Source organism: Lissotriton helveticus, chromosome 2_1 (genome assembly GCF_964261635.1).
Source record: "Lissotriton helveticus chromosome 2_1, aLisHel1.1, whole genome shotgun sequence".
Classification (NCBI taxonomy): Eukaryota; Metazoa; Chordata; class Amphibia; order Caudata; family Salamandridae; genus Lissotriton; species Lissotriton helveticus.
In genome coordinates, this window is record NC_136059.1 from 311,655,765 (window position 1) to 311,681,633 (window position 25,869).

Genomic DNA, 25,869 nt, shown 5'->3' on the forward strand with positions numbered 1-25,869 from the left:
ACCTATTCCCGCCACTCTCCCAATACTTTAGAACGTCTAACTTCCTAAAATAACAAACGGCACATCATTAACCGTGATTTACTGCATGCGCGCAGTGTTATGAATTTCTTACAGAGGCACCATGGCTCTTTGAGGGCCCTGGCTGCTGAGCACTGATTTACGGTGGCATTTCTTCTCATGCAAGCCACCGCCGGCCTTGTCCTGCACGAGTGATTGAAATAACTGATAAAGTGAGCTGCAATCTTTCAGTCATCAGGGTACATTTGTTTTTATTCAGTTTCACTCTATCCGTGAAACTGACTTGGTTGAAAGTGCCCTCATTGGTAATTAATGCTCCAAGTAGAGGAAGCAGCTTTGGCGTGTTTAGGTTTCACTACAGACACTCTCTTTTGCGAACACAACAAACACTTCCAATTGATGTATGTGTTATACCCAACCAGAGGAGATATATTCAACTATGTGCATGGTAAATCAGCTACTGTGTAAATTCCACGGAAAACTAACATCGTGTTATCACCAAACAATCGCCAAACAGATCTAGTTTCAGCCGTGCAAAGGCTGCATCCAAGGCAGAACAAAACTAGACCCGAGTTAATTGTGACGTGGGAGGTGGTGGAGTGAAAACGTATTTGCATTCATCTAAAAATACTCTTGAAAAAAACCCACATCAGATGTGATGTGTTACTATATTAGCACGGTATCTGTTTTTACATTTGCAGTGTATTTGGAGTGGTATACAACGCAAGGCTTGGTTGTTTCAAAAACTATAAAATGAGTAATATTTTATGTACAAATAATATTACCCAGCTGAAACTATAAGTCATTTGTTCGACCTGGAATAGAGAAAAAGCGGAGTTGATTTCGCAAGAATTGAATCAAGCGAATCGTGCATGAATCTCACAGAGCTATTTCACTGACATCCAAATATTTATTTAAACAAAATGTTCATGCAATTAATGTGATGAGGCACACCTGACTCTCTCATAGCTTACAGATATTTATTGGCATTAGGCTGAATGGGGACCCCTTAAAGGGTTTTGGCCCCCTGCTCTGCATACAAACTCCCAAAGTCGGACCATGGCCATGATATGCAGGGAGATTTCTCCCTATGGGTCAGGGTCACTCTTTGTATTCCTTGCCCAGGTCCACCATGCCATCTGAGTAAATCAGTGGAGGGAGCCCCACTAAATACAGCGAGCGAACTGGAAATATATACAACCGTCTGGAAATATATAACCTCAAGCTATTCTGCAATAAACCAACTCACATCAAAGGTGCAACACTAGATGCGATCATAACAAACAACAATCTAATCTCCTTGAGATAGATTACTCCCATTGACTGGTCAGACCACCACTTTATTCTGTTCAAGATTGACACACTTGCCAGCCTCCAACCTATTTGTGTTGTGAAACCTGAACTCTTAACCAGAAACATCAAAGAAATACCTTTATCCGAACTTAAAGCCAAGATTCACCCCATCTTTAACTCCATCCCTCATCATGGATGGCTGATGACCTCACTTCACTCTTCAACTCAAGAATGACAGAGGTCTTAGACCAAGTAGCTCCTCTCAAACTCAAACAACTGAGGAGAACCAAATCAAAACCCTGGTTTAACGTGGAGCTGAATGATGACTGGCGCCAACTCAGACAAACGGAAAGGTCTTGGAGACAATACCCCTTGTCCCTGCACCTAACACATCTTAGATTTGCTCAGCGGTCATACAAAAAACACATCTTCAGAGAAAAGGCAACTTTTTGCCGCAGCCAACTAGATCTGGCACAAAAACAGACCAAGAGAACTCTTCAACATTGTTAAAAGCCAAACTAACTGCACTCCTTCTCAATAAATCGAAGCCACCAATAAGCGATGTGAAGAAATTGCTACCTTCTTCACCAATAAAGTCTCTAAAATTTATCAATCCTTCTTACAAACTGCTAACCCCCCTTCCCCCTTAACCTGCCCCCCTTCAACCTCCCTGGACCACTCAGAAAGAGCTCTTAACAAGGAGAATCAGACCTACCTCCAGCTAAAAAACAATGCGCATTGGTCTGACTTTGAATTAATGTCGGTAAACGAGGTCTTCAATATAATTTCTAATGTAAAATCTTCCTCCCACACCATGGACCCCCTCCCTTCCACAATTATAAAATAACTCAACCACACCATTTCCCCTTTCTGGACAAAAATCATCAATGCCTCTATCACCTCAGGCTGTGTCCCAGACTCCCTTCAACTAAGACAAATCACACCCCTTCTCAAATAACCTGGGGCTGACCCTAATGATCTTAAGAATCTCAGACCTATCTCCAACCTCCCATTCTTTGCAAAAACATTGGAGAAATGTGTTCTCCTCCAACTCAACAAACACATTGATGAGTTCAACCTCCATGACACCTTTCAATATGGTTTCAGAAAAGGCTGTAGCACGGAAACAGCTATGCTCAACGTCTCCGACGATATTCACAAGGCCCTAGACGAAGGTGATGCCTGCCTACTCATCCTTATTGACCTATCTGCGGCATTCGACACAGTAAACCATCCAGCCCTTTTGGAGACCCTGTCAAAATGTTCCGGCATAAAAGGCAGAGTACTAAAATGGTTCACCTCCTTCCTTCAACACCGCTCGCAAACAAATTAAAATGAACTCCTGTCTCTCAAAGCCAACTAAAGTCACACTTGGGGTCCCACAAGGCTCGATCCTCTCCCCGTCCCTCTTCAACCTCTTCATGGAGCCCCTCACAATCATATTGAAAAAAGCCAGAGTGAATTACCACCTTTACGTGGACAACACCCAAATCTATTTCAGGATCAAGTCTCCCAGCGACATCCAACTCCTCAATACCACCCTAACCGAGATCCTAACTTAGTTCTACGTTAACCACTTAAAGCTCAACCCAGACAAAATGGAACTAATCCTATTCTCTCCAAAAAGTAACCATCGTCCAATCCAAGCGTGGCTCAAGAATCTGGTTGCCCTAAACTGCCCCCTTACCCTATCTGACTCAGTTAAGTCTCTAGGCATCACCCTTGACAAGAACTTAACAATGGAGGGCCACATCAAAAATTCTGCAAAAAGTGCTCTTTTCTCTCTAAGACATCTCAAGAAACTGAAACCTTTTCTACCCCACGATGACCTCAAGACAGTAGTCCAATCCTTAGTTCTCTCTAAAATCGACTGCGGGAACGCCTCCTTACAGGGACTCTAAAAGCTCACCTAGTCCCTTTAAGGGCAGTGCTGAACATGTCCGCCCGACTCGTATCTGGAGTTAAAATATTTGAACACATCACTCCAGCTCTCAATTGCCTCAATTGGCTTCCCATGGATGGGAGATGTATCTATAAATTGGCCTGCATCACAAACAAAACCCTTCACTTCCCTGCCCCCAGCTACTTAAATAATAAACTGATTAGAGCAGGTCAATCCAGAACACTAAGAGGCTCCAACTCACTCCTTCTTATTCCTCCGAAATTGAAAAAGAAAACCACCTAATACCGATCGTTTTCTGGCAACCCTCCCAGGATATGGAACGCTCTCCCTGGAGTCCTCAGATGCCACCCCTCTTTCTCCTGTTTCAAAAGGGACCTCAAACTCCATCTCCTAAATAAATACTTTCATGACCAACGTCAACTAGCCTAGTCTTCTTTATCCGAGTTGTCACCTCTCTCTCTGGACATTCAAGGATAGTGGGTGACCGGACTATATCATTCTCGCCTTTTCTTTTATTGCTCTCTCCCCCTCCGCTGCACTGCATATTTATTTTCCTATGCTGTATTTTTTCTGTGGTTTGCTTCCTTACTGCCGGCTTACTTTGTAATGTAATGTGCTTCTGTTGTTTACTGTGTGCATGTAAAGTGCTCTGATACTTACGGGTCAAGCTAGCGCTATATAAAACTTTTAAAAATAAATAAATAAATCCATCATGCCATATTATCTGAGTAAATCAGTGGCGGGAGCCCCACTAAATACAGCCAGCAAAGTGTCCACTGACAGAAACCCACAGGTAGAAGAACCCAACGGTTGTGGATATGGAACTTACTGATTTTTTGAATGGATGACCCCTGCCCCCACCCCCTCCATCACATTCTCCAACCTATAAATGACACCCTAAATCCTAAATGTGTATTTATGTAGCAGGTGGGTGGAGTCTTCAAGGTGAACCATAGACAGCTGGATTAAATGCAATATGCAGAAATAGTTTGGAATTTATAAAACATGGCACTGACTGTGAACTGCAAGATGAAGATACCTGCATTGCTGTGAAGGGAAAAACAGAAACACAGGAGCTGTGCTGGCCAGCACTCTCCATAACAGAAATCAGGAAGGTACCAGGCACTTGTTGTGCATTGTTTCTTTCACCCACATTTGTAGTGGGACCGCATCATCCTTTAATCCCAAACAAGTGAGTGATAATAGTGCAAACTTGTCACTCCCACCAATTTTTAGATGGACGCTGAGAAGCACTGCCCATGTCAATGTCCCAACCACTCATAACTCAACCACAGAAAGGGGCATATTACCAAGGAGGCGATATGAAATTATCGCCGCTTTTGCAGCCGTTTTCTGCCCAAAAGCGGCAATATTTTTATCGCCTTATCAGCAAAGACAGGCTATCGCTTGCTTTGCTGATTTAGCGAGCCTTTCAACAACGCACAGTTTTGCATCTCTAATGAGATGCAAAGTGGGCGTTCCAGAGCAAAATAATAGGAGAAATGTCGCTAAGCGACTTTTCTCCTATTATCAAGCTGCACGCTAACAAGCAGAGCGTTAGGAAAAGTAGCGCTAACCACAGTTAACGCTACTTTCCTAACGCCTGCTTGTGACCTGACTTAGCCATGTCATCCAATGGGATGTCGATTACATGGCTAAGATTACCATGCCCTATCAACAAGGTTATCGCAATTTTCAATGGAATATCGCTGGAAAACCAGCGATATTCCATTGAAAACAGCGATAATCCCCGCTATAGCTGGGATTTTTATCTCCATGGCATTAAGCGTTGTTAATACACGCTAACATGGAGATTATCGCCAACGATAGCCAACGATAGATTTACTCATGCTAACAGCGGTCAGCGATAATTATCGCTGCCGCTTGTTAATATGCCCCAAAGTTCTATATTTAGTGCCTTTGCGATTGGACTGAGCACCCCATTAACATGTATGCACTGTTCTGAAGCTGCCTCTATGTTTCAGAAAAACACTTAATTAGATTAAAAGAAATTACACCATTTAAAGATACAAGTTATTGAATCACATATAAAATGCAACACACTGCAGCAAACTGAGTTTCAATTCAATACAAGAAGCGGAGCAAAGAGTGAGTGCATATCCTTTCCTAAAGGCTGGAATTGTTGTATCTGCTCCAGTACTATTTCTGCTGGCACCACTTGTGTGGATTAATGATCTGAGTCTGGCTTGAGCTCCCAGAAACTCGGCATTCATCTACGTAGATAAAATGGATTGTTTTTCTTAGCCACAACACATTGTCCAGTAGGTGGCCTTAAAGTGCTCGCAGAGTCCCTCTAGTCCTACAATAGGATGTAGCACTTGGCAGTCGTAGCTGTTTACACTTCTCTCTCCAAGAGCCAGTAATTACTCCCTGGATGCTTGTGACGTGTCTGCCACGACAGTCAAACCCTGCAGGCTACAGCAATGGCTCTTCACAGTCACAAAGAACAGCTCAGGTAGGCTTGAACAGTTTCATAGGAAGACACAGCCAACAGATAAATACCTATTTGATTTCACCTAAGGCATATTGATGTTTGCTGTTATTATTTAAGTGAAACACGACAAGGAGGACTGTTCGTTGTAATTAATTGAGCACCAAAGGATTCTCTTAGCTTACATTTGTGCCCTTCTAATGATGGATAAATGCCTGACTTCCTACCAGTAACCCTCATTACTGGAGTTCGTGGCTTCGTCGTTAACTTCCTTCCTTAATTGAGGTGAGTCCACATCTAGGAGAGAGGCATTGGACTACACATTAAAAAAGGATTCTCTCTCAAATTGTTCTTCTCACAATTTTGTTTTAATTCTCCTCTGCTGTGTAGAAGAGCAATCTAGGTTACCAGTCTCATTTAAATCCGATTTGATGTAAAAAGGGGATTCCATCTGCATCCGAATCACAGAATTTGCAGAAAAGTATACAACTTTGGGTTTTCCCCTGACACATTTCACCATTCCACCTGCTAAAAAACTATATAGATAAAGTGCCTGGAATGTCAACTAAGCCTGCAGAGTTTAATGGCCAAGCAGCAATCCCTGCAGGTATTCCTTATTCTATTGGTGAAGCGTGTGATCATGCGGTAATACCAAACGTTGTAAATACAGCATCCTGGGTCCTTTGTAATTCTGACTGTAACTACAACACCATTGTTGCTGTTGGACTCGTCATGAGCCCTGAACTCACTAGGAGCTAGAAAAAGCTAAGTGAAATATTGCAAAGCCACAGAGAGTATGGCAAGGAGTGAGAGAAAATAAGACTTGAATAAGGAAGCACTGAGATAGGAGTAATGATGACTATCAGTAAGCCATCATGCTAGGGCCACCGTGTCTGTCTTCCTGTACCTGCCAGCTTCTGAATGAAGGTATGCTAAGAGAGAGATTACTTAACAGTGTAGAAATGCAGTCCTGCTCCTATAACCACACAAATTATTATATGAACTTAAGGCCCAATTCACAAAGGGAATCTTAAACCCCGAAGTCTAAGTTAAGACCTGAAGTCTATGGTCCAATTCACAAAGGTAATTTAGACTTCTATGTTTACTTTTGTGAATCAAACCCTTAGACTTCAAGTCTAAACTTAGACTTCTAGTCTAATTTTAGCTTTGTGAATTGGGACCGCGTAAATTTAATGGAATCAGAAAAAAGAAAGCTAATGAAAGCAACTGAACTCAAGATACCATCCCTGAAAGTGCTACACTAAACTCTCACCAGAAGAAAGTTATAGAGCTCAGTCCAAGAGTTATGAAGTATCAATGGTGAGGGTTATGTGCTATATGGAAAGCTGAGGGTTCAAAAAGTGTGATTGAGTAAGACAAACAATGTGGTTGAGCATAACTTTAGAATTGCTTCTGATCCAATAGTTTTCTTAAATTTCTCTTCTTTCAATCCAAGGTGAAAGTCGCGCTTTTGCTGGCAGCGTCAGGGATGCCTCTTCTAGCTAGTTTACGGTAGCTCACTGTAGGGTTGAAAGAAGTAGGCTCACATCCCATGGACCACTGACCAGCATTTCTGAAAACTTTTCTAGGTCAGGGGAACCACACTTGGTGCACCCATTAGGTATCCCAAAAAGAAGTGATTAGCATCCACTGGCCGTGCAGAGCAGACACGGCCGAACCTAAAAAGGAGCTCTCTGATAAATGCTACTTAATTTTGAAAGGGTCATTCTTTCTTGCAATGGAATCTTTTGGCCAGCTATGGTTCTAGAGTAGAGGACACCGAGGACTTGGAGCTGAGAGTGGTTAAAGGGGCTATTGATCCAGTGGCAGAAGCCAAGGCGAGAAAGACATTTGCGATACACTTGTACTTTGTTCTTAAAAACCTTCCCTAGCACAGAGAGCATCAAAGGTAGAACATGAAAACGCCCATTGCCCCTTCTAAGGTTAGAGCATTCAAAGTGATACAGAAGTGATGACACTGCAGAATAGAAACTGGAAGAGGAGTCTCCTACCGATGGTATGCCTCACCATATGCTTGGGAGTCTTATGCATAACACGAGGGCTGCATTTGTTTTTGACTTCCTAGAGTAAGGGTATGCAGGTACCTGGGTACATTACTGACTATTATCTAAGCCCTGTGGGCCCACAGACTATCTACATTGGTATGAGGGCCACTCGATCTACCCTTGGAAGGCAAGGTCTATTGGGTTGCTTCAAGGTCTACCCCACAAAAACCATTAAGTGTGCCTCACAACAACAGACCATACCTTGAATGAATTCATTGTTGTCCCATTAATTGTACCTTATAATATGTGACCTGTGTTAATAGGTGCCCTGGTCATCAGCTGCACCAATAGAATCAGTAGAACCAATAATTTCAGTGCTGAGGGCTACCTTGAATTCCCAAAAACTGTGTTGTAAGTGGATATTGTGTGCCTCCATCACCCTCAAAATTCTGCCTGGTATGATCATTGGCCCTCAGTGATACCCTGTGTCCTGAGAAGAATCTTGCATCAAGTAATAAGTACACATTTGCACTTTCTACACCCTGAAAACCCTTCCCTGTGTGACATGTGCCCCAGCGACGGTGTGGGTTCTTAAAGCGCTCCCTGAAAACTACGTCTTGAATGATTACTGTCCCTTTGAACCTACTACACATAGATAAATTTTACTTTAGTGAGTGGTGCCCTGGTGTGCAGATTAAGTACAATGTCTTGAGGTATCAGTGCAGTTCAGCAATACACGTATTAGAACTGTACCTGGAATGCGCCATGCCCTTGTGCACCTCCTGATATCTGAGAATGGTGTGATGAGTGTTCAGAGTCCATGTGCCCATTCCCCATGAAAACAGTGCACTGGTCGCATCCCCAAAAAGATGCCATGAGTGACTGGTGGTCCTTCTCTTAACAAAAGCTGTGCTGTGAGTGTCACTCACGTGCAACCCCTGAACCATGACAAATGTGTCCCTAAGTAACTGGTGTCTGGTTGCACACCTGCAAAAACCTGAAATACCTGAAAACTGTACCATGTGTGACAGGTGCAACTGAGCATCCCTGGCACATTCAATACTGCACACATCCAATGCTACTTATCATATCCCTTTACAAACTCCTGGACAATCCTCCTCCTTAAAAAACCCCATTATATGTCCGCCTTTCAAAATCCAGCAGACCCTTAAAACAGTGATTAGTATATCTCCTTCCTTCTCCCCATCATGCTACCTATGGATTAGTTACCCTCATGACAAAATGCCCATTTACATAGCCAACTAGTTCAATTATTCAGACATGGATCAACAGGAAACATACAGCTACACTGTTTTGTACTACAGTCACACCCTCGCGTTCATCTCCTCATGAAGAACAACACGCGGGAATTGCTAACATTGTTATTTATGTTGACAGATCTCTCAAGTATTGACTTTGCCCATCCCAGAACCCTATCCATCCTCCCCTGAGTGCACCAAGATCACGGTAATGTCTACAACACTGTGCTCTACTTCTCCCCTTGAGTAGCGGTACAGTTGAAAAGACTGGAATACTACTGCTTGAGTGTTTACAGTATGTGACACCAGTCAGCCTGTTGACAAACGGCACAATAAAAAGATGGAGCACTTCCAGTCCAAGTTCTCAGGATCAATGGAGAGAACACAACCGGCTTGCCAGAAAAATATGTAAACAGGAACGCACGGTTTTTCATGGCATGTCGAGGACCTTCCAACCAAAAGATAACATTTGGGCTAACACTGAAAAACTGAATGTTCTATTGTGATCCATGCCATTATGGTTTCCTGGTTAAACTATTGGAAATATGGCAAATCACATATATCAAATATTGCTTGCAGTTTGATCAAGCTCCTCTGTTGGCTCAAACTGCAATATCAGTCTCAACTGAGTATGAAATAAAATATCTTGTAATACAAAACAAGAGCCTTTGAGATTTCAAATAACTTTTGAGACTAGTATGAAGTGGTGAGGAGAGAAGGGTGGTGTGAGATGTAGTGTGTATGATCAGACTTTTTGAAGGCCTTTCTACAGGTTGCATAATGTTTTAAGTACCCAAAATGAAATGCAAAATCCAAAGTTTAGGGCCTTGGGCAGCCAATCTCAGTAGTATTTTCCACTTGGACCTCAAAACAGACATGTACATTTAAGGATATGCTCTGAGATGTCAAAGGTTACAATGCCATTCTTTGCAAAAAGTTAAAAGCATGAAAAGCAAGCCACAACAACTTAAAATTGATTTTCATACCCAATGTAATGCGAACAGGAAAATTTTGCACATAAATATGAAATCTAGAATACCAGTATCCTGTTACAAAGAATATTTATGCAGTAGATATAAATATTAGGTAGGTTAAGAACCTTGTTAAACCTTGACTAAAGCAAATGTGCATGCAGTTACATAAAATGCATAGCATAACAGCAGTACATCGAGGTAGAGAATGTTGAAGATGACAAACGATGGGTTATAGGACATCATACCCTGGACTCCTTTGATGCATGTCGTCCCATCCTCTTCTAGCGTGTAGCCCTCTAGACAGCTGCATCGGTAACTTCCAGGCGTATTGATGCAGATATGAGAGCAGACAGTCACATTGCTGGAGGCACACTCGTCAATATCTGATATCATCAAAAGAATCAAGATTAATGTCAAATAAAAGTATGTTACACAATATACATAACCGCAGATATTTACTTGAAACTCATCTTGGACTAACACAGCTTATTTGATACAAAGCAACAGGATCTTGGACAACGAAGACACAGCTGGCCTGATTCACCACCAGCACTTATTTTGGGGCATTTCCCATCTAGTGTTGTCTCTGGCCTGCCAGACTGGCAGCTGCCTGTCCTATTCTCCATCACAAATATTTTTGGTGCTGACGTCATTCGAGTATGGCTCATGTACTGCAATGTTCTGGGTACATTGTGGCGATGGCCCTGGTGTGCCCGCATGTCTCGGCTGCAGCCTCCGAGTAGTTCATGCATCCCCCTCTACATCCGGAATATTAGTTGTTTGGGTACCGTGGCTGTGAGTTATGCATGAGATGATGCGATTGTGAGTTATACCAACCCAACTGATGCACGCAGCATAGAAACACTTTGACATTTAATTGAAACCCTAAACATACCAAGAGATGACAGATAACTATGTTATGTTATATATATTTGTGTAGCGCATGGCTGCCCCAGCACGATACTAAAACACTTCCCACAAAGGTTCACAAAAAGAGATAGAAGGCTCTCACAACCACAAATTCCTGGTGGTGAACAAACTCTAACTCTTTATTTGTGTAGTGTTTGATACCACCCAAGGACACTTGTAAGCGCTGAGGACAGGATAGATGGATAAGAGGGTCCAGGGAAGACTAGCCGAGGGTACAAGACAGATGGGGTGAGGATGAAGCGATCTTTCCTAAAACGCTATATCTCATCAAATGGAGCATCAGCCTGTTTAGGCTAGACAGACTTGGGCATCTGTCTAGCAGACGCCGAGGCAGGGGTGGGAAGCAAAAGATAATATGATAAGGTATTAGGTCCTGACCCCATTGCCAGCCCCAAGTTTCTTGGCGCTTACCTGTATCCTCATGCTCTATGCAGACAGACAGCTCTGTGTCGGCTATCACAACCTACTTGGTCAGTAGGCTGTAACCCATGGACCAGCCCTAGAGAGTACCCAACAGATAGCAGACAGAGGGGAGAACAAGATGCCACATTGGACAAGTACATATTCATGGTTCGCTCAACTCTGGTGCGTATGCGTGCCACAGTTTAAGCAACAGTATGACGTCAGACGTTGAGTCAATGCGATACCTGGGTTAATTTGTTTATCGTTCAGATCTCCTGGAAGATGTCTTCTTTTCTGCATACCTGCCAACTCACATGGTGTCAACGTGTGACATACGATTCCGGCTCCCATCACACGGTCTCCCGGTGAGGAGCCGATATCACACGGTGACAGGGAAAACGTGCTGAAAACCACTGTAAATAGTTTGAACTGCAGAGGTCCATTTTGGAACCAGCCTAAGCAAGTCTTTTCTGGTGAGATTGTTCTACAAGTTGACAGGTGTTCTTCTGTATCAAATCAAAATATTTCCTGGTTTCCAAGAGGCGCCTGGTTTCAAGCATTGTTCTTGCCGTTCGTTCCTCTGACACAGGATAGCTTGTAAGAGTAAATCAAAGACGAGTGTGAGGATAGACACGTCTTCTGGAATCCGCCCGAGGGTACCCCACCTGGAGATGAACGTGATGCTTCTTCCGTTTCCATGCCATCGAGCGTCATCCTCTCGCGCTGATGACCGCTGTTGAAACCTTGCCCATCCAATCTGCGCCCCAGCTGCGGGGCACCATGTCAGAATCAGCCATCTGCCGAGGAGATAAACCTCGAAAACGAGAACCAGAGCAATATGCTGGCCGCCGAGCTGACGTTTATTTTATGAAATATAGACTATAAAATATTTGTGGACATAGAGGGAAGAAAAGCTTCAAAGATGTTTTGGTATTTTGGCATGGGAGGGCTATACTGAGCAGATAATGTGTTTGCATGGATGGAAAACACGAAGATGAGTGTCTGTTGAGTAGAATGCACTAGCACGTGTTGTGATCAAAAGATAAAAGAATTGTGATAGACCAAAAATATTTCTAATATTTGAATGCCATGTAGTTTATAAACCACAGACACGATCTTATTAGGCTTATAGATTTCACTCTAAGATGGAAAAAGATGAGTAACCGGGATAAACACGTCTTGTGATTTTTGGGTGCTACAGACAAAAGTTTATCCAGGGTCAGTCTCCACTCAGGGAACACCTCTCTTCACACTTTCGCACTCTGGACCGACGGTAATGCCATAATTATGTATAGTCATTCAATCATAAAGGGGTCATTCAGTGTGGAGGGAAAAAAACTGTTCTCTTTGCACAGTCTTGAATATTTAACAGAAACAATAGGCGCTCCAGAATGTTCTTTGTTTGAACATGTCAGCTGGTGTTTGGAGATCGATTGTGACATCATTCCCCGGTTGGCCCCTTTTAGATCAGTGTCCGGCGTGACATACCATGAGCTGTGCTTATCAAAATATGACCTTCTTCAGGTGGGATTTCATCCGTATTTCCTAGTGAGGATACTTGGGAATATTTCGGGTTTTAGATTCTACTGGCACCTCAGACTTCTTGGGCGTTTAACTCCAGGTAATGCACGTGTAAACATGAATCTGAAAGTTTCAAATAGATGAGGTGAAGGCTGGAAAAAGAGCGGACTAGTTTCAAGTCTATACATTGAACCTCGTTGCTCAGTCGTAGTTTCCAGTTTCGAGCCCTGAATGTTGGATGGGAGCCGGGGTTCCAGTCACTGCTCTTTACCCACCATGCAAGAAGTTGGAGGGCTCCCACTGAGTGCCTTCACTTCTTGACTAAGCCTCTAACCACGAGTGGTATGTAGAATTGCAGCTCCCCTTAGTATCTCAGCAAGATTTTGTTTGGGAAGTTTTATACAGCAGACACTTGACACAAAGTTAATGGAGCGCTTTACATGAGCATCAGTTATATTACACAAGAACACATTCATTTTTGGTAGACACGGGGAGATTAAGTGATTTACCCAGAATCACAGGATGTTGAGCTGATGTAGCGACCCGAACCTGGTTTATCACTTTCGCAGTCAATAGCTCTGGTTGTTACATCACATCCATCCAAGATCGCGAGGAACTGATGCTGGGCTCCTGAGAGCAAGTGTCCCAGCACTGAGTGGATATTGTAAAGGTAGATGTACCACCACCTACTGTAAACATACCTTGTAGAAGGAACTCCTGTGCTTTCTACAGCTGTTTCCTTAGGTTGCCTAGTAAGCCTAGTGGTATAGGTCTATTTCTTGCTCGCCCTCACACAGGGAGTTTATTGCAAGGCAGGAGGCTAGCATTATGCATGAACTTTTATGCACCCACTACTGAGCAGCACTTTAAAAGCTTCAAAAGTACAACATCAAGTCACAATTAATCAGAAGTTCAAATACAACATAGGTCTTCAACATTCCAGGCTCACCCTCTTTTGTTTGTTGCTTCTGAGCAGATAAGTATTCTCTTTACTGGTACACGTTCAAAGGTGTAATATTGTATTAAATTGAATATTTAGTAGTGTAATGTGTCAATTAATCAATGAGGGAATTTTAAAGTGCACTACTCACCTGGGGGGTCTCAAGGCGCTGAGGTGGGGGGTACAGCTTCGGGATTAGCTGAAGAGACAGATCTTTGGGCTCCTTCTGAAGGTGTGCAGGGTGGAGGAGTGTCTGATGTCGACTGGGAAATCGCTCCAGGCCTTGGCAGCGACATAGGAGAAGGCTCTTCCACCTGCTCTGGCTCTGCGGGGTTTCTGCCAGGGCGACATCGGCTGAGCGGAGGTTTCTTTTGGGTATGTGGAAGCTGACTCTGTCATTGAGGTATTTGGGTCTGATGTTGTGGAGTGATCTGAATGCATGGGTGAGTAGCTTGAACGTTACTCTCTTCTCGACGGGGAGCCAGTGGAGGTCACGTGGGTGTTTGGTCATGTTTTCATGTCAGGGGTGCCAGGATGAGTCTGGCTCCGCTGTTCTGGATGGTTTGGAGTCTGTGTAGCAGGGATTTGTTGATTCCAGTGTAGAGGGCATTCCCATAGTCCAGTCTGCTAGTTATGAGTGTGTGGGTGAAGGTCTTCCTGGCTTCGGGGGATCCACTTGAAGGTCTTGAAGAGGATGGGGAGGGAGTGGACACAGGTGGAGGCAACTGCTTTGATCTGGCGAGTCATGGCGAAGGAAGAGTCGAGGATGATGCCGAGGTTTCGTGTGTGGTCCGTGGGTGTGGGTGGGTTTCTGAGGGCGAGTGGTCACCAGGTGTTCCAAGCCGCGGGGATGATCCGAGGACGAGGACCTCGGGCTTTTCACAGTAGAGCTTGAGGCAGCTGCTGCTCATCCAGACTGCCACGCCCTTCATTCCTACCTGGAAGCTGAGTCTGCTTGCTTCAGGCTCCTTCATGAGGGAGAGGGTGAGCTGGGTGTCGTCTGCTTAGGATACCATGATGAGTCTGTGCTTTCTGACGATGGTGGCGATGGGGGCCATGTAGATATTTGAGAGGGTGGGGCTGAGCGATGATCCGTGGGGTACTCAGCAGTTGATCTCGGGTTCAGAGTGGAAGGGGGTGAGTCTGATCCTTTGAGTTCTGCGGGCGAGAAAGGAGTGGATCCAGTCGAGGGCAGTTATTCTTATTCTGGTGTCATGGAGTCTGGCAGCGAGAGTGCCGTGGGAGATGGTGTCGAAAGCTGCTGTGAGGTCTAGTAGGAGAGCTGCGGTGTGGCCATGGTCAAGGTGCACGCGGATGTCATCTGTGGCGGCATGGAAGGTGGTCTCGGTGCTGTGGTTTCTTTGGAATTGGACTGGGAAGAGTTGAGGATATTGTTTTCTTCGATGGAGGTGGTAAGCTGGGAGTTGATGATTTTCTCAGTGACCTTGGTTGGAAAAAGGGAGGAGAGAGATTGGGTGGTAGTTCTTAAGGTCCGTCGGGTCGGCGGAGGGTTTCTTGAGTAGGGGCATGACCTCCATCCATTTCCAGTCATCGAGAAAGATGCCAGTTTTGAAGGTGTTGTTGGTGTGGTGTAGTTCGGGCGCTATGGTGGCAGCGGCTCTGTGGAAGATGTGTGGCGGGCAGGGGTCCATGGGGGCTCCTGAGTGGGTGCTCCTCATAGCCATGGTGGTCTCTTCGGTGTGACTGGGCTCCAGGTGCTGATAGTGGGCAGGTCGTTCTTGCTGGTGGGGTTGCTTTCTGGGGTTTTCTAGCTGAAGTTGTTGTAGAGTGTCTTGATCTTTGTGTGGAAGTAGGTGCTGAGCTTGTCGCAGAGGTCCTGGTAGGGTGTAATGTCCATGGTTTCGCTAGGTGGTTTGGTGAATTGCTGGATGATGTTGATGAGTTCCTTCGGGTTACTGGTATTGGTGAGGATTTTGTTGCGGATGAAGGTCCTCTTGGTGGCTCTTATACGTTGGTGGTATTCTGTTATGGCGTTCTTGTAGGAGGTCTGGTCTTCGGTGGCTTTGCTGTTTCTCAATCGTTTTTCGAGGTGCCTGCAGGAGCGTGTGGCTTCTTGGAGGTCGGCGGTGAACCAAGGGGCCTTCAGAGGGCACTGTCTGTCGGGTTTGCAGGGGGGTGCAGGCTTGTATGCGCAGCTGGAGATCCAATGTGTGTGTATAGAAATCTGGTTTAAGCCTAATTTATGGGTTTTAGGAGGAGCATATGGTTTTTGGTGCAAGTCTGATTGTTTTAAAGATAGAATAAAATTTGGGCAGGATAGGTTCTGTAGTTGAAATGTATAAAACAAATGTGTGTAGCTTTTGGAAAAATGTGTTTATAAATAACGTCACATTATAGAATCATTTAGAATCTGCTTGCGGACTCATCTAGAATAGTATGAGCCCGCAGTCAAGGCACGCGTGTCTTAAGGACTTGTTTCTGTGGGAGATAAAGCCTGTTTGGACAGCGTCTGATGAGACGCGTATGTTCCAAAAGCTTATTGGGCTTTTGCAGGTTACGGATGACATTGCGAATATGAGCAATAGAGGTTGCCAGGCAATGCGCATCGGATCAGCAGCAGTGACAGTCTCTGCTGTCCATTGCCAATAAGGCCGATAAAACAGTACACGATAAAGGGAAGAAAGTCAAGAGGTACAGAGAACATATAAAGTTGGAAAATATGTAAAGTTAGAACAATATTAAATAAAAGGAAACAGAAATGAGTGAGAGTGGGGATATAGGTCAAAAGGAAATTCAGGAAGATATTATTATAAGGAAATAAAGTACAAGAAACTGTAGAAAGATGAATAAAGAAGAGAAGAGAAGGATAGAGGCGGAGGAGGAGTTTTGGACCTTGTCTGAAGGAGAGGAAGGTCAGAATAGGGGACCAGGAGGAAAATGTTTTAAGAAGATGAACCACTATGATCAGACAAACAAAAAAGACTGAGATGGTACAGAAGAGAACAGGACTTTCTATTTCTGGTGTCCTAAGTGGCACGAAAGAGAGGCAGGTTAACCCTGCAATGGAGAAGGGCGAACAGCCCACCTGGTCAGAACAGGTTCAGAATGAAATTGATGAATGTAATTTAGATTTGGATTATAATGAGGATGAGGACGGGTTCTCAGACTTTAAAATTTCGAATAAGTCTGGAATAAGAGAATTGAAGGATCCGCTGGGCAACAATTTGCTTAATCCAACTCAAATAAGACTGCCTAGAAGTTCTGAATGGTGGCATTTGGGGCATGTAGCAGAATATATCAAGCACTGGATAAGGCGTTCCTTGGAAAGAAATGAGAGAAATCTCATGCAGGCAGAATGTCCATGGCCAGTGATTGGGGTCAAAGAAACTATGACCCCAAATTTGGAGCCTGAACTTATTACATACTTATTTAAATTGGGACGTGATTTTAGGAAGAGATTAGAACATTCCTTAAAGCAATGCGAGGATAAATTGCTAGATAGTTTGGGTCCTATAGCTAGGATCTTTTATATGGTTGAAGAATCCTATATGAATGGGACAGATCTGTATATTAACTTATTGAGAGGTTGGAGCCCAAGGGCTATATGTTTTATTGGAAACGAAAATGCAGGATTAATTGCTGAAAGACGTAAGTCAGTGCTTTTCAGAATTATCCCAAAATTAGCGATTTTGCTAAAGAGAGTCGATTGAGGAGTCAAAAGGACTTTTATTTGGGGAAGGACTAGTTAAGTCATTGGGGAAAGGTGTGCAGACATTTACTGTTTTAGACAAAGCACATGTTTCTATGAAAAAGGTGTTTGGAGATTGGAATTTATATGGCAGTACTAGAAGACTAAGCTTATCTTGCAGCTGCCCTTATGTCAGGGGACAATATTATCAAGCAGGAAATTCCCAGGGAAGAGGAGTCTTTAGAGGTACAGGATCTTCATATTCTGGAAGCTTCTACCCACAACGAGGTAGAGCAGGAAGGAACAGAGGAGGTCGATGAAGGTCAGAGTTCCATAAAGGAACACAAGCAGGACACCAAGGTGAGTATGAAAAAAGTAACTAGTTTTATCCAGAGAAATGCTGGAGGAAGGATAAGGTTTTTCATAAAGGAATGGGAGAAAGTAACAAGAGATATGTTGGTGCAGGAAACCGTGAAAGGGTATATAATAGAGTTTCGTATGGAACCATTTCAGGAAAAATAACCAAGGGAAATTATCTTTCAGGAACAGATAAATAGATCATGGAACAGGAAATAGGGGAAATGTTACAAAAGGAAGCAATACTAAAGGCATCAGAGGAACAGTAAGGGTTCGTAAGTACTCTTTTTATAGAGGAAAAGAGAGAAAAGAGTTGGAGACCAGAATACATTTAGGGGAATTGTTTTACATAATTTACAGACATTTCAAGGTGGAAGAAATCCATCTGTTAAGGGATATTTGAATGGTAAACGATTGGATGTCCAAAATAGATTTAAAGGATGCTTATTTTTCAATTCCGATGGCGAAGGAGAGTCAAAGTTATCTTCAGTTCAGATGGAAAGGTCAGTTTTACCAGTTCAAATGTCTTCCGTTTGGTTTCTCCTCAGCCCCATGGTGTTTCTCAAAGGTTTTGAGGCCAGCTGTTGGTTATTTAAGAGTAAAAGGGGTACAGTTGATGGTTTACCTGGACAACATATTGTTGATGGATCAGAGTATTCTGAAGTTGAAAGAGAATGTTGTGATGGTACAGGGTTTATTGAGAGACCTGGGATTTGTGATAAACATGGAGAAGTAGATAATGGAAGCAACTCAAAGGATGGAGTTTTTGGGGTTTATAGGGGACACTGTGACAAGAAAAATTGAATTACCGGAGAGGAAATGTACTTTAATAAAGCGAGAGGTGAGTTTTATGTTGAAAAAAGAAGAGGTCAGCCTGAGACAGTTGGCGAGAGTAATTGGCCTTTTGTCATCTTCAATTCAGGTGGTATTTCCAGGTCTACTACGCAGCTTTATGAAGGGTCAAGCATGTGGGACTAAGCAAAGGTCTTTGGTAAGGAGACAGAGTGAAGCTGGATGTAGAAGCTAAGGAGGAATTGATGTGGTGGTTGGAAGATTTACTGGCATGGAATGGTCATGCAATTTTTGGGACATATCCAGATTTTGTGTTGGAAACAGAGGTGAGCAATTTAGGTTGGGGTCCAAGATTGGACTCTCAACAGACAGGTGGAAGATGAAATATGTGTGAAAGGGAGGAGCACGTACATTGCTTGAAGTTGAATGCAGGGGACTTAGCAGTCTGCAGTTTCAGAAATCAGATAAAGGGAACTTCAGTATTTTTGAAGATGGACAATAGAACCGCAGTGATATTTATTTACAAGCTAGGAGGGAACAGGTAAAGAAGATCGTCAGAGTTAGCATAGGATTTCTGGAAGTTTTGCATAGAGTTGAAAGTGAATGTGACTGCGTAGGAAAGAGAATTTGGTTGCAGATTGGAATTCGAGATTTTTTAGGGATTTCAGCGATTGGAAACTGGATTCGAAGATATTTCAATTGGTGGAGAAGAAGTTGGGTCCATTGAAAGTAGGTTTGTTTGCGTCAAGGCTGACCAACCAGTTGAGAGTGTATGTGAGTTGGACACTGGATCCGGGTGCGATAGCGGTAGATGCTTTCAGTTTGGATTGGCAAGATATGAAGGTTTATGCATTCCCTCCATTTTCAATGATAAAGAGAGCACTAATGTAGGTAAGGAGACAGATATGCAAACTAGTTCTAATGACTCTGTTTTGGATAACTCAGGCTTATTACCCATCAGTAATGGAATTAGCTATAGAGGACCCATATCTGATATTAACGTAGAAGGGTCTTCAAGGAAATGTGGACGGGACTGAATGTCCTCTTGTAGAGTCAGGTGTGTTCAACTTTCTAGTTTGGAGCATTTCAGGAAATCTAGAAGATTCACAAGTTTATCAGGAGAGGCTTCAGAATTATTATATTAATCATGGGTGCCAGGAACCAGGAAGAGGTATGCAAGCGTGTGGAAAGTTTGGTTACGCTGGTGAGTGGAAAAGGATTAGGATCTCGTTGAGATTATGATTGCAAATGTTTTGGCAGAATTGTACAAGGAAGGTTTGAGTTATAGGACTGTTAACTGTTATGGGTCGGCAATCGCAGCTGGTCATTCTCTGGTTGAGGGTGTATCGATAGTTTAAAAACTGTTAGTTTGCAGGATTATGAAGGGTATTCATTTGAAGAAACCTCCTGGTGCAAGGTATAATACTTTGTGGGATGTAAATCTGCTTTGGAAATTATTTGAAGGCTGGCAAGGCAACAAATATATGTCATTAAAATATTTCTCTTGGAAGGTAGCTACTTTGTTGTGTTTGATATATTTTAGAAGGGTTTCAGAAGTAGAGGCTATGGATGCTTCAGGTCGATTTTATCATCCAGAGGGAGTGTTTTTTTAAATTACAAGAAGAACAAAAACTATGACTGAAAGAATTTTTATACTGAGATTTGATAATCACACAAAATTGTATGTGGAGAAGTGTATTAGAGAATATGACGCGAGAGTAAATGAGTTAAGAAGTGCAGGGACAGATCAGTTGTTAATATCTTACGTGAAACCTCATAGAGCTGTGTCTACAGCACCAGGACACCTCAGTCGGAGGTAGCTGTTTGCGCTTTATAAATGTCGGTATTATTATTAGGAACAATTGCTAAATGGGTGAAGGAGATTATGCGTGAAGCAGGTGTGAATTTGGAAACATTTAAGGCACATTCAATTCGTGGGGCAATGGCATCAAAAGTGTATTGTGTTGGTGGAAGTTTGAGTGAGATTTCAAAAGCGGCTGATTGGTCATATGATACAGTGTTTTGGGACTTCTATTTCAGACCTGAGGAGCATGGTTCTGAATGTGTTTTAAAGGGCTTTAAACATGCACAATGCTAGCCTGTCTTGCCATAAAATGTTGATTCCCAGAGGCTCACTGTATAGAGAACAGTGATTTTATTAAAGTCAAGGAGGCTAGCATTATCCCACTCTCCCACCAGTTATGGTGGGAAGAAGGATTAACATAATTACAAATGTTTGTGGATATTGTATATTGTACTGGAGTATAGATTATTTTGTAAATTATTTTTGGTTTTAAGGTGTTTTCTAGAACATTTTGTTTAGATGGGCAGTGAACAAAGAGAAAGGAAAACAGAAGAAGAGCGGAAAGAAGACATCGAGGAGAAGAACAGAAACAAAAGAGGATGAGCCTGGAATGTTGAAGGCTTCTGTTGTATTGGAAGTTCTGATTAATTTTGATTTCAAGTTATTCTTTTGAAGCTTTTAAAGTGCTGCTCAGAGGTGGGTGAATAAAAGGTTATGCATAATGCTCGCCTCCTTGTCTTTAATGCAATCATGATTCTCTATACAGTGAACCTCTGAGAATCGACATTCACCTAAGGAATCCCACTTTGTGTCCTTCACTTCTCCTCAGCCATGTTAAGTTTTCTCTGAGCTTTTGATTCACACAATTTATCCAGTGAATATAATAATAAAATTGTGATAGGCAATGACATAATGATTTCGATGCCAACAATGTTTGGCCTTCTGCTGGATCCTGTATGCCTTGTGAATTTTGGGAAAGATGTATATAATGGGAAGGCATTGATATGTAGTGGTTAAGATCTCCTGTTCTCCCTCAATGGCTCAGATCATATCAGCAGGGTACATCCTTATTTTAGCATTATTACCAGTTCACCCAAACAATGTATGCTCTGTTTGATCATTCACTTAAATGTTGTGCTAAATGCACTATTGTTAGGGACATAAGAATGCTCTTAGGTGTGAATGTTTATAAGTCTAGGAGTATGGTGTCTTCAAACACAATTTCTTTCTGCTAAAATGAGTACGACGTTTCCAAGTCAGGAGACTTGATATTCACATTTTCTTTTAATGGATGTACGTTAGTACAACGCGATCTTTTAGATCGCGGTACTTTACAGCGCTGCCATTACAACGCAAGTCGTTGCAACGACTTGCGTTGATGTGCTGGATTGTGGAATATTATAATTTTATATTCTAACACCAGCCCACGTAACAGTAGGGAAGGTGTTGGAATATAAAATTACAATATTCCTTATACAACAGCGCCATCCAGCGCAAGTCGTAGTAATGACTTGCGTTGTAATGGCATTGTTGTAAAGGCAACGCGGTGTAAACACCGCATTGTAAACGATGTTTCCCCTTTTAATTTGCAAGCTTGCAAATTATGCTTTGAGAAAAAGGACTGTTTAGCAGCAATTTAATAAGAATTCAGAAGTATTGTCAACAACTGCCAGTTTAGCAGGAATTAGACATCTAGCAGGGGATGCATGACAGCTGGCAGAACAAAGGACAGCTTTAACAGTTAATTTCAGTTGCTTATCCTAAATCAGACTTATGACAATATTTGCTCCCATGCATGCCCAGGGCACTCCCAATACCCTAGGTGCCTACTCCAGCAGCTAGAAGAACCAGTTATGTTCCTGGCAGAAGGGGAGGAGAGTTCATCTAAATAAAGAAATGGATAAGAAACAACATAAAGCTTTTCCAGGAGGAAGAAGGGTGCAGTCATCTTGAATTTCAGGCTTCTCTTCATTTTTGCAGCAAAGAGGAAGTGCTGGTGTAAGTTGAGAATGTAGCCTGGATTGGGTAGGGGAATGTCTTCAATCACTTGCTAGTGCATAGTATAAGTCCATCACCCCACCACCTATTTGATTTGATTTTGATTTTGTAAAGTTCTTGAATCACCCCGTAGGTGTATCTCTGCAGTACTAGGGGAAAAAACATTCATATTCAGAACAATCATGGAGCTATGAGAGCTCAACTCTGGTGCATACATGTGGCACAGAGACACCTAGGATAGGCACCAGAAGTATGACTTCAGATGTTGAGAAGAAGAAGGCCCTGCTGAAAGAAAGAAGACTACTAACTCCTCCTGGAAGAAAAGGACTTAAGGACTCCAGACTCTTGCCAGCACCCAGGTCAAAGCACTGCTTTCCAGGGGTCAGCAGGTTGGCTTCCTGTTTGCCTGTTCCCGGGACACCACAAGCAGAAGGACTCCAACGCCAAGACGGCCCAACTGTCAAGCACACTCGATCTTGCAGAAGCCCTGGCTGGAAAGAGATCTAATTCCTGGAAACCTGAAGCGAGGAACTGAGAGCAACAGGGCTGAACAAACAGAACTTAGTAGATTGTCTCTGAAACTTGCTTTGAGACTTAACCAGTGTTTATATAGCTTGTAATTACACACCCTTCGGCAAGTTAATACCCAACTTTCTGACAGTCAAGAAACATTTTTCCACTACTAATTTCAATGGACTGACTGTATTTGCTGGATGAAACCCAGTCAATGGTTTAAGACTCTTGTGTTTGTAGACAATAGAGAATAAGTAGTCAGATAAAAACATTGACTCCAAGTTCCCGGTGGTGACATCTTGCTCAAGTGGAAGTTGGAGGCATCTCTGTTGGTAGGCCATGACAACAATGCCTCCTTGTTTTTGGTGGCCCTGTAAATCAAATTCTCTGATTTAAAAAAAATCTTGTTGGCATTATTGCTCATGCTGAATAGCTCCATAGCTCTCAAGAAGAATATAATAAATTCATAGGAGCACTCTGGTGGAAACACTGGGAGCTGGACAGCTAATCTCACGAATCTCAATGTTTATATTTCCCTAGTGGGATATAACTCAGAAAAAAAAACACTATGTACTACATCCTTTAAACGTCTGTCTTATGTGTTGTGGACCCTAGGAGCACCAAAATACATTAGAAATCGCTGATTGGAATTTGGAATTTGGAAGCAGAATTATAGAGCGCGTAGCTACCCTAGGGCGTCCCAGCGCTGTTGATCGACCTGTGTATCCAGAGGGGAAGGAAAACTAAGGGAAGAGCCATGTTTTGAGTTGTTTACGGAAGGCCAGTAAGTTGGGTTCTCTACGGAGGGGGATTGGCAGGGAGTTCCATAACTTTGGGGCGTTGTATGAGAACAATCTTCCTCCAGAACGGGTCTTGTGGATTCTGGGGATACTGGCCAGGGAGAGGGCGTCTGACCTCAGATGCCTGTTGGACTGATGGGGTTTGACGAAAGTGCTCAAGACCGATGGACCTCTGCTGTGCATTATCTTGTGTGAGATGCAGAGGGTCTTAAATATGATCCTTTGTTGCACTGGAAGCCAGTGCAAACTTTTGAGAGCTGGTTTCGCTGAGCATTTTGACTCGGTCCCCGTTAGGATTCTGGCCGCTGCGTTTTGGGCGCATTGTAGTCTATGAATGACCGAGGCGGGGGCTCCCAGATAAAGGGCATTCCCATAGTCCAATCTGGAGTTTACTAGGCCCTGCATGAGCAGCTTCCTGGATTGGGGAGGGAGAAGATGGAGGATCTTCCTCGCTGTTTTAATGAGGCCAATGCATGTACCTGCAGTTTTCCTGGCCTGGGATTTGAAGTTAAGGTCTTGGTCTAGCCAGATACCAAGACTCTTAACTTCTGTTTTGGGAGGGGGATAGGGGCCCATGCAGTTTGGCCATTTGAGGGATGGCGGTAGATTGCGGGGGAAGCCCAGGAAGAGAATCTCGTACTTCTCCCCGTTGAGTTTCAGGCGAGACTCGCACATCCACTGGAAGATGTTTTCCAGGCAGGCTGCGAGGTTGTCTAGGCATTTACTAGATTGGTTGATGGACACCACTAGTTGTGTATCATCGGCATACATAACTGTTTTTATGCCGAATGGTGATGTGATGTCTTCTAGCGGGGACATGTATACGTTAAAAAGTGTGGGGCTCAGGGATGAGCCCTGGGGGACCCCACACTGAAGCGGGAGTACTTTTGAATGGGTCGTGCCATCAGACACCAGGAATGTTCTCCCTTCCAGGAAGGACTTGATCCAGGACAGGGCAGTACCGGACACCCCTACCATGCTTAGCCGATGGATAAGAATCGCATGGTCTACTGTGTCGAAGGCGGCACTCAGATCGAGGAGGATCACTGCCACTGATCTTCCTCGATCTATGATGGTTCTTGCCTCCTCGACCACGGCCAGTAGGGCCGTGTCTGTTCCCTGTCCTGGTCTGAACCCCGTCTGAGAGGGGCGCAAAAGTTTGTTGGACTCAAGGAAGAGAGACAATTGGTGGTTGACGATGCGCTCGGCCACTTTGCTGATGGCGGGGAGGAGGGAGATGGGTCTGAAGTTTGTTGGGTCCAGAGGGTCAAGGTGAGTTTTTTTTAAAAGTGCCCTAACAGTGGCTTTTTTCCAGTTGTCTGGGACTATGCCCAGTGCCAGTGAGGTGTTGATGAGAGTGGTGATAGGGGGAACGATCGTATGAGCGACCAGTTTGAGTTTACTCGTAGGGGCTGGGTCAGAAGGAGCCCCACTCTTAACAGATTGCAGAGTGGACGAGCAAAGATCGATCGTAATCTGATCGAAGGTTTGCAGGCAGGGGGCAATTGCACCGGTGGGGGGAGTGGTGGGAGGCATGGGGGGGATGGATGGGGGGAGTGAATTAAGAATTTTAAGGATTTTAGTGGAGAAGAACTCAGCTAGCTGGTTGCATCTCGCGCCGGATGGATCTGGCATAGGTGGGGGGACTGGGGTTTTGGTCAGGAGACGAACTATGTGGTGCGTTTCTTTGGCCGAGTTGGCAGCAGCTGAGATTTTTTTTCTTGAAAAAGGAAGCCTGGGTGTCTTTTACACATGTCTTATATTGTCTGAGGGCGGTCCTATACTCGTTCTTGCTTTCGGTAGCCCAATCTCTTCTCCAGAGACGTTCGAGTCTTTTACATTGTTTTCTTAGTCCGCGCAGTTCCTGTGAGTACCAGGGGGACTTCGGAGTTCCCTTTTTTCTGGGGAGGAGTTTGACTGGAAGGATGTTATCAAGAGACTGATTAATCCAGTCGCAGAGTTGGGTGTCAGCTCTGGAAGGGTCTGGGTCAAGACTCGGGGTAGTAGAGATGAGAGCTTGAGTCCAAGCAGTTGTGTCCAGTCTATGCCACGGACGGGCTGGTTCTTGGGAGGGAACTTTGGCCAGTGAATCAGGAGGCAGTAGCAACATGAACGGAATAACGAAGTGGTCTGACCACGGAACCGGGAGGGGGGTACTCGCTTCTAGGCTCGCCATGTTGGTAAAAACTGGGTCTAGTAGATGTCCCTTGGAGTGAGTGAGCAGATCATTTATCAAGCGGAGGTCAAGGGAGGCTAGG

The 25,869-nt window shown here is 43.7% G+C and overlaps 1 protein-coding gene across 1 annotated transcript in view; it reads right to left on the bottom strand.

Annotated features, from left to right (window-relative positions):
* The window catches only part of CCBE1 (collagen and calcium binding EGF domains 1), an 885,539-nt gene that overhangs the window by 47,396 nt on the left and 812,274 nt on the right, over positions 1-25,869 (bottom strand). The window contains exon 5 of the mRNA XM_078677273.1: positions 10,151-10,288. Within this exon, the coding sequence (XP_078533399.1) occupies positions 10,151-10,288 (138 nt within the window). The remainder of the gene's footprint in view (positions 1-10,150; positions 10,289-25,869) is intronic.